At 39.2% G+C, this 14,886-nt stretch overlaps 1 protein-coding gene across 1 annotated transcript in view; it reads left to right on the forward strand.

Moving 5' to 3' along the window:
• The window catches only part of LOC128689191 (uncharacterized), a 51,691-nt gene that overhangs the window by 6,346 nt on the left and 30,459 nt on the right, over positions 1-14,886 (forward strand). The window contains exons 6-7 of the mRNA XM_070087206.1: positions 5,386-5,598; positions 7,522-7,684. Of these exons, the coding sequence (XP_069943307.1) occupies positions 5,386-5,598; positions 7,522-7,684 (376 nt within the window). The remainder of the gene's footprint in view (positions 1-5,385; positions 5,599-7,521; positions 7,685-14,886) is intronic.

Below are 14,886 nucleotides of genomic sequence, written 5' to 3' on the forward strand. Positions count from 1 at the left end.
TACATCTGCATTCTGATTTTCTTCCAGTGCATCCAAGGCCATGTCATAGTGATCCAGTAGTTGTGAGAGGCAGGAGCGACCTGCCCTGAACCCATGTTGCCCTGGATTGTGCAGATTTTGGGAATCCAGGTGATTTGCAATCCTGCTTCTTAGCACTCTTTCAAAGATTTTTATGATGTGGGACGTCAGAGCTATTGGTCTATAGTTCTTAGCTAATGCTTTGCTGCCACCTTTATGGAGTGGGGCTATATCCGTTGTTTTAAGTGACTGTGGAATTTCACCCATGTCCAAGCTCCTCCTCCATAGTGTACTTAGGGCACACGAGAGGGGTTTCTTGCAGTTCTTAATGAAAACAGAGTTCCACGAGTCTGGGCCCGGGGCTGAGTGCATAGGCATGTTGTCAATGGCTTTTTCGAAATCTATCGGAGTTAGGGTAATGTCGGAAATCTGGCATACATTTATGGAGTTTTGAGGCTCATTCATGAAGAAATCATTTGGGTCGTCGATCCTCAGACCGATTAGTGGTTCACTAAACACAGAGTCATACTGGGATTTCAATATTTCACTCATTTCCTTGTTGTCATCTGTGTAAGTCCCATCCTGTCTGAGTAAGGGTCCGATACTAGATGTGGTATTTGCCTTGTTTTTGGCATATGAAAAGAAATATTTTGAATTTCTTTCAATTTCACTAATAGCTTTAAGCTCCTCCTGCCTCTCCTGGTTCCTGTAAGAGTCATTTATCTTAAGTTCGATAGTTTCCACTTCCCTGGTCAGCGCCTCCTTTCGTGTATCAGATATTCTAGCACTCCTGAGGAGCTCAGTGACTCTTCGTCGTCTTCTGTAGAGGGAGCGTCTTTTTCTCTCCAGTTTACTCCTGCTCTTCTTCTTTCTTAGGGGAATATGCCTAGAACATGCTTCGGCTACCAGGAAGTTGATCCTTTCAAGGCACTGGTTTGGATCCATGTCATTTAAGACATCTTCCCAACATGTTTCGTTTAGGACATGGTTTACCTGGTCCCAGTTGATGTTCTTGTTGTTGAATTTGTATTTTGTGAAGACACCTTCACAGGTACATGCATTCTGCTGATCAGGACCCATATGCATGTACGTCTGGACTTCGATTAGATTGTGATCGGAATTAGTTGTTTATGATATTCTTATGTCTCTTATCAGGTCCTCATTATTTGTGAAGATAAGGTCAAGTGTGTTTTCTAGTCTTGTTGGCTCCACTAGCTGCTGGCTTAAGGTGTGTTTTTCGCAGAGACTTAGTAGCTCATGTGTGTGTGACCTTTCATCTGCGCTACCTCCGGGGATTGTTTCAGCTATAACATTATTTGCTACATTCTTCCATTTTGTATGCCTTAGGTTGAAATCACCAAGCAGTGATGTGTCTGTGAATGTAGAACCAAGGTTGGTTGAGGGTCGGCAAGGGAGCAAAAGTGGTGGAATGATGAGGTGGTGAAAGGATGTTAAAAGAGAGAAAAGTTAGCTTATAAAGAGCTTTTAACAATACAGAAATTATACAAGACACCTTACAAAAATAAAGGACGTGAAGTTCTAAAGAAGAGCAGATGAAAGAATGAGGCATTGTTAACAAATGCAATTGAGAATAAAACAAAAACCAGTTTTGGAGAGACATAAATAAAGTAAGAAAACTTAGTAAGCAAATGAATTTGTCAATTAAGAGTGAAAGTGACAAGTGACTACATGAGGAGTTGGTCAAATGAAATTGCTGGCTCACAGATAGCTCCAACTTTATCTTGTTCCCTACTTGTATATCTCATAACAATAAAATAATTTTTAAATGAGCTGATGTAGGTAACAGCTCTTAGCTTCTAAATAAAGTAAGGAATCCTTAACCTAACCTTGTAAAACACTATAAAAAATTAGCTTGAGAAACTGTTAAATGTACACGATGAAATGGAGGTCGAGACTTCACGTTTAAGATGAGAATAGTTGAGTCCTATAAGAATTAATGAAGAAGAAGAATGAAACAGTAAGAGGATTAAAAGTAAGATCAGCAGTAGAGAGAAATGGATTTAAAGATAAAATGGCAAAAGCAAGTGAAGATAAAGTACTGGAAAGGACGTTGTATATGTTCAATGCACATGAAATGAGAGATTATATTTAAGAAGTGGCATAAAGCATGTATGGTTCCTTTGTACAAGAGAGAAACTGTGTAAAGCAATTATAAGAAACTTCTTCTGTTGAGTATGACAGTTAAAGTGTAGGACAGAAAATGTAATTGATATCTTGGCTGGTAATGCAGAAAATAAGTTGTAGAAGATCATAAATAAAAGAAAAGAACTGTTTGTTGCATTTATGGATCGGTGAGCAACTTTGCAGTTGTTGCAAAGGAATGGAATATGCATGAGGATATATGACATTACAAGGTTTAAACTTAAAGTAATGAATACAGTACTAAGATTAGGGAGATGTCATTGTTAAGTACCGTAATGAATTTAATATATAAGAAGAGTTGACGCAGTTGTTTGCGGATTATACTGATGGAAGAGTTTGGACAGATGTGTAAAAAAATGAAAGTAATTTCAAAGAAACGTAAAATGATGAATGAATAGAAATATAGGAAAAGAAAGATTGGAGTTTAGATTAGAAGGACTCAATATAAACAGGAAGTGAACTTATTTAATTGTAGATAAATTTATCAGCAGATGGATCTCTGAAGGATGAGGGAAATCAGGATAGATGAAAAATTTGCGGTAGTGCTAAGGAAACAGTGGAAAGAAATAAGTCAATAAATGGACGCAAAGGGAATGTATCAGAATATACTGATGTTGACGCTGTTGTATAGGTGTGTATTGATATGTGTATGTTGCAGCAGGGAGTCTGCAGGCAAGGGAAATGATTTGTATGAGATCAGTGTGTAATGTAAATATTATAAACTGAATACATACACATCCAGAGGGTCATCTGAATTGTGATACACAAATAACCCGCACATAGAACAGAGGAGCTTACGACGATGTTTCGGTCCGACTCGGACCATTTACAAAGTCACACTAACGAAAAGGAGAGGAGGGAGTATATAGGCCAGGAGGTGGTAATGGTGGCAGTGGAGGTAGAAGGTAGTGGTGGAGAAGGTAGTATGGTGGATTGTAATAAAGTTCGTAGAATTACCGACAATATGTAAAGTAAAAGGACACAAGTGCAACTAATGTGACATTTTATTGTGGCAACGTTTCGCTCTCCAGGAGCTTTATCAAGCCATTACAAACAATACATGTATATGTATGTGTAATGTTCGCCAAGACCGTAGTCCTGGCACGGGTCTCAATCTTGCGATGACCCGTCTCTGGCTCCCGAGGGAGAAAGGTTTCTACAATGATGCGACATATGCTGTTCAAGCACTCTTCTGGTCAGTTCAACTGGTGCATCTCATAAGCGACAACACCGTATGTACTCCTAACTATGGACACTAGCTATTCCAGTCAAGATACCAAGACCAAAAGAGGCATCATCATCGGGTTTTTCCTAAGAGCATACCGAATTTGTAGTCCTGAGTTTCTTGACGAGGAATGTACGTACATTCACCATACCTTCACTGAGTTACATTTTCCTTCCTTTTTCATCAAAGACTGCAAGAAAAGGGCTCTTCAGATCATCAATTCTCCACACACCAACACCACTCCCAACAAAGTTATAATTCTTCCCAGCAGTCAGGTTGCACTGAACGTTTCTAAAGTACTTTCACAAGCTAACACCAGAGTCGCCATCGCTTCTAGCACTTCAATAAAGGATCTAACCAGAACAAAATCAAAGCACCACGAACCAGTCAACGCAGGAGTTTACACTATACCCTGTGGAGGCTGTGACAAGATTTACGTAGGTGAAACAGCAAGAAACCTCGACACCCGCCTCAATGAACACATTTACGCATGTAGGAACGACAACCTGAACAACGCCTGTGTACAACACCAAAATTCCACCAGTCATCTCATGAAATTCAGGGACGCCCAATTAGTGATCAAAGAAACTAATTTCCCCAGACGCAAGTGCCTAGAATCAGCACTGATCGCTGTTTCGAATACAATTAAACAAAACAACGGCAGCTTCACCATCTCTGAAGTCTTAGCAAGAATCCTCCTGAAAACAGTAAACCCTGCCATCACATAGTCTCTTCTGTTATACTACACAAAGCACATTACAGAGAGTGAACATTGAAACAGGCTGCCTCTGTCCAGTCTATATTTGTCCAACCTATTTTTATGTTACCCAAGTAATAGCTTTTATATCCTTTTACTCATGTACGAATTAATTGTTCTACCATATTGTATTACTACTACTACTACTACAACTTTTATCACTACTACTACTACCACTACCACTAGTATCGCACCTTACTCTGAGCCTATATATACCCTCTGTGTCCATGTATTGTTTGTAATGGCTTGATAAAGCTCCTGGAGAGCGAAACGCTGCCACAATAAAATGTCACATTAGTTACACTTGTGTCCTTTTACTTTACAGTATGGTGGAGGTGGAGCCAGTCAAATACTAAGAAAGAGGAGCACTGCAAGGGAGCTAGGGGCCACAGAGGGTAGGAGCAAGAACACAGAGGGATGGGGGGGAATATAATTAATGAAGGCATTTGTTCCTTCATTATTTATATTTTTCGCCTCTGCGTTTTTGCTCCTTCCCTCTGTAGGCCCCTAGCCTGGTGGCCTGGTAGCCTGGTGGCTAAAGCTCCCGCTTCACACACGGAGGGCCCGGGTTCGATTCCCGGCGGGTGGAAACATTTCGACACCTTTCCTTACACCTGTTGTCCTGTTCACCTAGCAGCAAATAGGTACCTGGGTGTTAGTCGACTGGTGTGGGTCGCATCCTGGGGGACAAGATTAAGGACCCCAATGGAAATAAGTTAGACAGTCCTCGATGACGCACTGACTTTCTTGGGTTATCCTGGGTGGCTAACCCTCCGGGGTTAAAAATCCGAACGAAATCTTATCTTATCTTAGCTCCCTTGCAGTGCTCCTCTGTAAATGGTCAGACCGAAACGTCGTCGTAAGCTCCTCTCTTCTTTGTGCTGGTTATTTGTGTACCGTTCCAGTCACGATATTGTCCCTTTTTTTTTTGTTATTTGCTGAATTGTGATGTCTGCACACTTCTGGCAAGGCAGAAGAAGTGGAGAGGTAAATTCGAGGTGATCAGTCCCCTCAGCCTGTAAGAGGCGCTTGAATTTCCCTGACGTCCCCCTAAGCAAGTGAAACCTCTGAAGAAGAAACATAACCGTTGTACATGTGTCTTACTCGTCTACCTATCTGTACTGTATATCATTAATATAGTGATAATGACTCATATTGTTGTAAATTTCTTAGCAAGAGAGATGATTTACAGTTGAGTTACACATAACTATATTGCTTGCAGGTGCTGAGGTGACTATAAGTCACAATAACACACTGCCACTTGCTAATGTGGTGGCACTGCTGAGGGATCACCTCAACACTCCTGCCATCCAACATGTAACAGGATATGTAACAAAAATGCATGATGGACATTTTCACGTTTATTTCACAGCTGTTAATGAAAAAGGGAACTATAAGATAGCATCAGAAGCCTTCATAATTAAATTTAATCAAGGTTAGTTGACAGAACACTTTTTTAGCAAATATATATTAAGCTCTCTTCACTTCAGACAATAAGGATTATCCATTGTTTCACAGAATATTCGTGCAAACATTGTTAACGATTTACAGCATATTTTCATACTTAAGAAATAAACACACTTATTTTCCATTAGGGCAGTGAATAGTAAATTGATAAATAGGAACAGCATGAAGAGCCATTGTACCTTCATATAAAGTTATTGGAAACAAATATTTTAGTAAACTAACACAAGGTACAAACACAAGCAATGTATAGTGTATATGCATACAATATATATATAATGAGGTGTATATGACTGTGCATACACTGAGAGTTGTATCTATGTACTGTATATATACTGAGGTGCTTATGACTGTATATTGCAGTTTTAATTACCCACTTGTAGTAAATACGCTTGAAACAAATACAGTACATTCATCATACTAATCATACACCTTTTATGATGTAAATGCGAAGGGGGATGTTTAAGTGGTTCCCAATTTTGTTCTTCCTTTAACTTTTAATTATTTCGCTCATATGTATGTGTATATATGTTAAATGAATGTATGCATACCTATGCATGTGTATTCATACGTACAGTATGACCCCTGAGGGTGTAGAGCTTTCCTAAAATTCAAATATAATCGTAAGGGCATCAGTCTTTAACGGACGATCCATCGTATACGGCTGAAACTTTTCCTGGACACAGTTTATGTAGGTGTGAAGGTTGTTGGCTTCTGTGTAATGTCTGGAAAATGCATCTTCCTCAAAGGAAGCTTACACTTGATGTCAGTTTATGTAAATTTTAGTATGCCAATTTTATTAATTAAATTGGTTTCTGTGAAATAACTGGTGTCTCTTCTGATCAAAAATAAGTCAATGTTTGGCTTTATTGGGTTATTCTAGGTTAAATCTGCACGATGTACTTTTATGTGCCTATAACACCTGTGTACCCTCAGGATCATTGTAAAGAATTTGTATATTATTTACACAAAGCTTAAATGAAACTTAATTACATGCATACTTAAACCTTAAATACTATTCAATCCAACACAAAATTTGGATTGATTTTAGGCTGTGCTGGTCCCATTTTTTGGAAAAGATTGCGAAAATTGAAATACTGATTTTCATATGATAATTTCTGTCGCATCTGAGCTTCACTCTTCAAGCGCTGATAACTTGTTACTGTGTCTTCTGATGGTGCAACATTACCCCATTATAAAAGGCAGAAGTACCGTTTACCTGGAGAGGGTTTCGGGGTCAACGCTCCCCGCGGCCCGGTCTGAGACCAGGTCTCATGGTGGATCAGGGTCTCACCAACCAGGGTGTTACTGCTGGCCGCACGCAAGCTGACGTACGAACTACAGCCCGGTTGGTTAGGTACTGACTTTAGGTGCTTGTCCAGTGTCTTATTGACAGCCAGGGGTCTATTGGTAATCCCCCTTATGTATGCTGAGAGGCAATTGAACAGTCTTGGGCCCCGGACACTCATTGTGTTGTCTCTCAGTGTACTCGTGGTTCCCCTGCTTTTCACTGGGGGAATGTTACATCTCCTGCCGAGTCTTTTCCACTAAAAGAAAACACAAAAAGTGTCAGGAGCCCAAGACTGCTCAGCAGCTTAACATAATACATAAGAGGGGCTACCAATAGACCCCTGGCCATCTTCAAGAGATAACTGGACAGATACCTAAAGTCAGTATCTGACCAGCCGGGCAGTGGTTAGTGCGTTCAGAAGCATGCAGCCAGCAGTAACAGCCTGGTCATGGACCGGGCCACTGGGTTATTGACCCCAGGAACACCCTCCAGGTAGGTACAATATAGGTCAAGATTCAAATAATATTGTATATAAAGTAGATATGATATAGGACAGGAAAGACAATCTAAATTATCTCGAATTGATTTCATTATATTTTACAGAGCTGAATGTAGGTGGGACACATGAATTATTAATAACCAACTCAGGGATCATCACCCCCAGTATAAGTAAGAAGTTAGCAACAAACAGTGTTGCTGTTACCCTCACGGTCCTTGCTGTGTGTGCCGTTGTCGCCCTTACTCTCTACCACTTCAAGAAGCGCAGGTAATGTCAAGCAAAAAAAAAAAAAATACATATTTTTCGTAAGATGTAACAGTGTCTTCCTACTTTAATATGACGGATTTACCAATAATTTATTACTGGTGCTCTTCATTACAGGTTCTAGTTTTTTTTCCTCTACCAAGGACTCAAACATATTTTTTTTTATACTGTACAAGGTACAATCAAAAAGTTCCCATACTCGAATTTTTTGCGCACTTCCTGGGTGAAATATGGTGGTACTATAGATCACGCTACACATTACACTCCTTTATCAAGTAGCATGGCAAGTTTCAGTGTGGATGGCCGTTGCCTTGAGGCTAGACAGGTATGTTTTTGTCGTGATGTTATTGCGTTACAATTTTTGAACAGAATGGAATCTTTAAAAGACAGAACAGCATGTGTGTGTGTGTGTGTGTGTGTGTGTGTGTGTGTGTGTGTGTGTGTGTGTGTGTGTGTGTGTGTGTGTGTGTGTGTGTGTGTGTGTGTGTGTGAAATTCTGGTTCATGCTCGGTAAAACGAATAGTGAAACTCACCAGATGCTTCAGCAAGCATTTGGTGATGAAGCAATGGGTCGGATAAACTGTTTTGAATGGTTTTCTCGATTCATATTATTGTAATCAAAACTAAGTGCTCAACCCACAAGGGTCAGTCGAGGATGATGAACCCTCTGGTCACCCATCGTTAAAAACAATGTTTTAAAAAATGAGGAAGGCTGTTCACGAAGATCGTCGTCCGAGTATCCAGGACACTGCAAGTGCTGTGGGAATTTCTTATGGGTTATGCCAAAGTATTTTGGCTGAAAATTTGAACATGACGCGAATGGCTGATAAATTTGTGCCCCACATGCTGAGTCAAGACCAGGAAGACCATTTTCTGGCCAAAAGCAACATGGTATCGCCCTAACCCATCATACTCCCCAGTAATAGCCCCCTCCCCCACATGTGGCTTCTTTCTGTTCCCAAAATTAAAACTGGCACATGGAGGAGATTCAAACCGTATCACAAACCGCGCAACACGCTTTTAGTAGAGATCCAGAGATGTTTTAATTGGCAGATTATTATTATTATAATCAAATTTAAGTGCTAAACCATCAGGATCATACAGCAATAAAGTGGCAGAGGTGCTGGGATCAGTGTATAGCCTCCCAAGGAGAGTACTTCCATATATATATATATATATATATATATATATATATCTATATATCTATATATATATATATATATATATATGTCGTGCCGAATATGTAAAACTGGTCAATTAGCAAGAACTCATTTAAAATTAAGTCCTATCAAAAATTTTCTCTTATAAGTTTAAAGATATATTTTTTTCATTAATGTTGATGTAAAAATTTATAATTTTGCACCAAAAGGAACTTAGAAAACTTACCTAACCTTATTATAACAAGCGCAATTTATTTTAGCCTAACCCAACTAAATATATTTTAGATTTGTTTACAATAATTTAATACTAAACAAACACAGTGAAATATATTTTTTTCGTTAGCTTCAGAATGATTTTGGCGAAATTATTGCACACACAAATTTTCACTTGTCCTATATGGCAAGATGAGCGTTGCTATTTAAGCCAAGATCGCAAGTTCTGCCTATTCGGCACGACATATATATATATACAGTGGACCCTCGACTAATGCTATTAATCCGTTCCTGAGAGCTCATCGTTAGTCAAAATAATCGTTAGCCAAGTTAATTTTCCCCATAAGAAATAATGGAAATCAAACTAATCCGTGCAAGACACCCAAAAGTATTGAAAAAAAAATTTAACACATGAAATACTAATTTTAATACACACAAACTGAAGAAGACATGCACAGTTACATGACACTTACCTTTATTGAAGATCTGGTGATGATTGATTGGATGGGAAGAGGGGAGTGTGTTGATGGTCTTAGTGTTTAGAAGGGGAATCCCCTTCCATTAGGACTTGAGGTGGCAAGTCCTTTTTCGGGGTTACTTCCCTTCTTTTAATGCCACTAGGACCAGCTTGAGAGTCACTGGACCTCTGTCGCACAACATATCTGCCCATAGAGGCCTGTACCTCCCGTTCCTTTATGACATTCCTAACGTGTTTCACAACATTGTCAGTGTCACCATTAAACACTTGTTCAGGTTTCAGTCCTTCACTGTCTATGTACTCCTTGAATTGATGCACATATTTTTCAGCTGCTTTTTCGTCCAAACTGGCAGCCTCACCATGCCTTATCACACTATGTATGCCACTACGATTCTTAAATCTCTCAAACCAACCTTTGCTGGCCTTAAATTCACTCACATCACCACTAGTTGCTGGCATTTTTCTAATTAAATCGTCATGCAACTTCCTAGCCTTTTCACATATGATCGCTTGAGAGATGCTATCTCCTGCTATCTGTTTTTCGTTTATCCATACCAATAACAGTCTCTCAACATCTTCTATCACTTGCGATCTCAGTTTCGAAAACATAGTTGCACCTTTGGCAAGAACAGCTTCCTTGATTGCCGTTTTCTTGGCCACAATAGTAGCGATGGTTCATTGGGGTTTTGTGTACAGCCTGGCCAGCTCGGAGACATGCGCTCCACTTTCATACTTAGCAATGATGTCTTTCTTCATATCCATAGTAATTCTCACCCTTTTTGCTGTAGGGTTGGCACTAGAAGCTTTCTTGGGGCCCATGGTGACTTATTTTGCAGGTGCAATCACTAAAAAGGCTGTGATAATATGAAATGTTCCGATTGTATGCTTGGAAGCGACCGCGGTGGCTGGCTGGCTTGTAAACACTGGCCAGAAGTGGACGCGTCTCAGACGGAAGGAATAGTGTTGGTCGAGTTTTTTAGCGCTAATCCAGGCAAAATTTTTGCGATAAAATGTATCGCTAGTCAGATTTATCGTTAATCGATGCCATCGCTGGTCGAGGGTCCACTGTATATATATATATATACATATATATATATATATATATATATATATATATATATATATATATATATATATATATATATATATATATATATATATATATATATATATATATATATAATGTCGTGCCGAATAGGCAGAACTTGCGATCTTGGCTTAAATAGCAACGCTCATCTTGCCATATAGGACAAGTGAAAATTTGTGTATGCAATAATTTCGTCAAAATCATTCTGAACCTAACGAAAAAAATATATTTCATTGTGTTTGCTTAGTACTAAATTATTGTAAACGTATTTAAAATATATTTAGTTGGGTTAGGCTAAAATAAATTGCTCTTGTTATAATAAGGTTAGGTAAGTTTTCTAAGATTCTTTTGGTGCAAAATTATAAATTTTTACATTAACATTAATGAAAAAACGCATAATATAAAATTTTAGAAAGAACTTAATTTTAAATGAGTTCTTGCTATTTGACCAGTTTTACATGTTCGGCACGACATATATATATATATATATATATATATATATATATATATATATATATATATATATATATATATATATATAGGTAGTAGGTAGTAGGTTGGTAGACAGCAACCACCCAGGGAAGTACTACCGTCCTGCCAGATGACTGTGAAACAGAAACCTGTAACTGTTTTGCATGATGGTAGGATTGCTGGTTTCTTTTTCTGTCTCATAAACACGCTAGATAACAGGGATATCTTGCTACTCCTACTTACACTTTGGTCACACTTCACAGACACGCACATGCATATATATATATATATACATACATCTAGGTTTTTCTCCTTTTACTAAATAGCTCTTGTTCTTCTTTATTTCTTCTATTGTCCATGGGGAAGTGGAAAAGAATCTTTCCTCCGTAAGCTATGCGTCTCGTATGAGGCGACTAAAATGCCGGGAGCAATGGGCTAGTAACCCCTTCTCCTGTAGACATTTACTAAAAAAGAGAAGAAGAAAAACTTTATAAAACTGGGATGCTTGAATGTGCGTGGATGTAGTGCGGATGACAAGAAACAGATGATTGCTGATGTTATGAATGAAAAGAAGTTGGATGTCTTGGCCCTAAGCAAAACAAAGCTGAAGGGAGTAGGGGAGTTTCGGTGGGGGAAAATAAATGGGATTAAATCTGGAGTATCTGAGAGAGTTAGAGCAAAGGAAGGGGTAGCAGTAATGTTGAATGATCAGTTATGGAAGGAGAAAAGAGAATATGTATGTGTAAATTCCAGAATTATGTGGATTAAAGTAGAGGTTGGATGCGAGAAGTGGGTCATAATAAGCGTGTATGCACCTGGAGAAGAGAGGAATGCAGAGGAGAGATAGAAATTTTGGGAGATGTTAAGTGAATGTATAGGAGCCTTTGAACCAAGTGAGAGAGTAATTGTGGTAGGGGACCTGAATGCTAAAGTAGGAGAAACTTTTAGAGAGGGTGTGGTAGGTAAGTTTGGGGTGCCAGGTGTAAATGATAATGGGAGCCCTTTGATTGAACTTTGTATAGAAAGGGGTTTAGTTATAGGTAATACATATTTTAAGAAAAAGAGGATAAATAAGTATACAAGATATGATGTAGGGCGAAATGACAGTAGTTTGTTGGATTATGTATTGGTGGATAAAAGACTGTTGAGTAGACTTCAGGATGTACATGTTTATAGAGGGGCCACAGATATATCAGATCACTTTCTAGTTGTAGCTACACTGAGAGTAAAAGGTAGATGGGATACAAGGAGAATAGAAGCATCAGGGAAGAGAGAGGTGAAGGTTTATAAACTAAAAGAGGAGGCAGTTAGGGTAAGATATAAACAGCTATTGGAGGATAGATGGGCTAATGAGAGCATAGGTAATGGGGTCGAAGAGGTACGGGTAGGTTTAAAAATGTAGTGTTAGAGTGTTCAGCAGAAGTTTGTGGTTACAGGAAAGTGGGTGCGGGAGGGAAGAGGAGCGATTGGTAGAATGATGATGTAAAGAGAGTAGTAAGGGAGAAAAAGTTAGCATATGAGAAGTTTTTACAAAGTAGAAGTGATGCAAGGAGGGAAGAGTATATGGAGAAAAAGAGAGAGGTTAAGAGAGTGGTGAAGCAATGTAAAAAGAGAGCAAATGAGAGAGTGGGTGAGATGTTATCAACAAATTTTGTTGAAAATAAGAAAACGTTTTGGAGTGAGATTAACAACTTAAGAAAGTCTAGAGAACAAATGGATTTGTCAGTTAAAAATAGGAGAGGAGAGTTATTAAATGGAGAGTTAGAGGTATTGGGAAGATAGAGGGAATATTTTGAGGAACTGTTAAATGTTGATGAAGATAGGGAAGCTGTGATTTCGTGTATAGGGCAAGGAGGAATAACATCTTGTAGGAGTGAGGAAGAGCCAGTTGTGAGTGTGGGGGAAGTTCGTGAGGCAGTAGGTAAAATGAAAGGGGGTAAGGCAGCCGGGATTGATGGGATAAAGATAGAAATGTTAAAAGCAGGTGGGGATATAGTTTTGGAGTGGTTGGTGCAATTATTTAATAAATGTATGGAAGAGGGTAAGGTACCTAGGGATTGGCAGAGAGCATGCATAGTTCCTTTGTATAAAGGCAAAGGGCATAAAAGAGAGTGCAAAAATTATAGGGGGATAAGTCTGTTGAGTATACCTGGTAAAGTGTATGGTAGAGTTATTATTGAAAGAATTAAGAGTAAGACGGAGAATAGGATAGCAGATGAACAAGGAGGCTTTAGGAAAGGTAGGGGGTGTGTGGACCAGGTGTTTACAGTGAAACACATAAGTGAACAGTATTTAGATAAGGCTAAAGAGGTCTTTGTGGCATTTATGGATTTGGAAAAGGCGTATGACAGGGTTGATAGGGGGGCAATGTGGCAGGTGTTGCAGGTGTATGGTGTAGGAGGTAGGTTACTGAAAGCAGTGAAGAGTTTTTACGAGGATAGTGAGGCTCAAGTTAGAGTATGTAGGAAAGAGGGAAATTATTTCCCAGTAAAAGTAGGCCTTAGACAAGGATGTGTGATGTCACCGTGGTTGTTTAATATATTTATAGATGGGGTTGTAAGAAAAGTAAATGCCAGGGTCTTGGCAAGAGGCGTGGAGTTAAAAGATAAAGAATCACACATAAAGTGGGAATTGTCACAGTTGCTCTTTGCTGATGACACTGTGCTCTTGGAAGATTCTGAAGAGAAGTTGCAGAGATTGGTGGATGAATTTGGTAGGGTGTGCAAAAGAAGAAAATTGAAAGTGAATACAGGAAAGAGTAAGGTTATGAGGATAACAAAAAGATTAGGTGATGAAAGATTGGATATCAGATTGGAGGGAGAGAGTATGGAGGAGGTGAATGTATTCAGATATTTGGGAGTGGACGTGTCAGCGGATGGGTCTATGAAAGATGAGGTGAATCATAGAATTGATGAGGGGAAAAGGGTGAGTGGTGCACTTAGGAGTCTGTGGAGACAAAGAACTTTGTCCTTGGAGGCAAAGAGGGGAATGTATGAGAGTATAGTTTTACCAACGCTCTTATATGGGTGTGAAGCATGGGTGATGAATGTTGTAACGAGGAGAAGGCTGGAGGCAGTGGAGATATCATGTCTGAGGGCAATGTGTGGTGTGAATATAATGCAGAGAATTCGTAGTTTGGAAGTTAGGAGGAGGTGCGGGATTACCAAAACTGTTGTCCAGAGGGCTGAGGAAGGGTTGTTGAGGTGGTTCGGACATGTAGAGAGAATGGAGCGAAACAGAATGACTTCAAGAGTGTATCAATCTGTAGTGGAAGGAAGGCGGGTAGGGGTCGGCCTAGAAAAGGTTGGAGGGAGGGAGTAAAGGAGGTTTTGTGTGCGAGGGGCTTGGACTTCCAGCAGGCATGCGTGAGCGTGTTTGATAGGAGTGAATGGAGACAAATGGTTTTTAATACTTGATGTGCTGTTGGAGTGTGAGCAAAGTAACATTTATGAAGGGGTTCAGGGAAACCGGCAGGCCGGACTTGAGTCCTGGAGATGGGAAGTACAGTGCCTGCACTCTGAAGGAGGGGTGTTAATGTTGCAGTTTAAAAACTGTAGTGTAAAGCACCCTTCTGGCAAGACAGTGATGGAGTGAATGATGGTGAAAGTTTTTCTTTTTCAGGCCACCCTGCCTTGGTGGGAATCGGCCAGTGTGATAATAAAATAATATACATATATATATATATATATATATATATATATATATATATATATATATATATATATATATATATATATATATATATATATATATATATATATATGTATAAATTTTCAACAAGTCAGCCGTCTCCCAC

The sequence above is a fragment of the Cherax quadricarinatus genome, chromosome 21 (genome assembly GCF_038502225.1).
Source record: "Cherax quadricarinatus isolate ZL_2023a chromosome 21, ASM3850222v1, whole genome shotgun sequence".
Classification (NCBI taxonomy): domain Eukaryota; kingdom Metazoa; phylum Arthropoda; class Malacostraca; order Decapoda; family Parastacidae; genus Cherax; species Cherax quadricarinatus.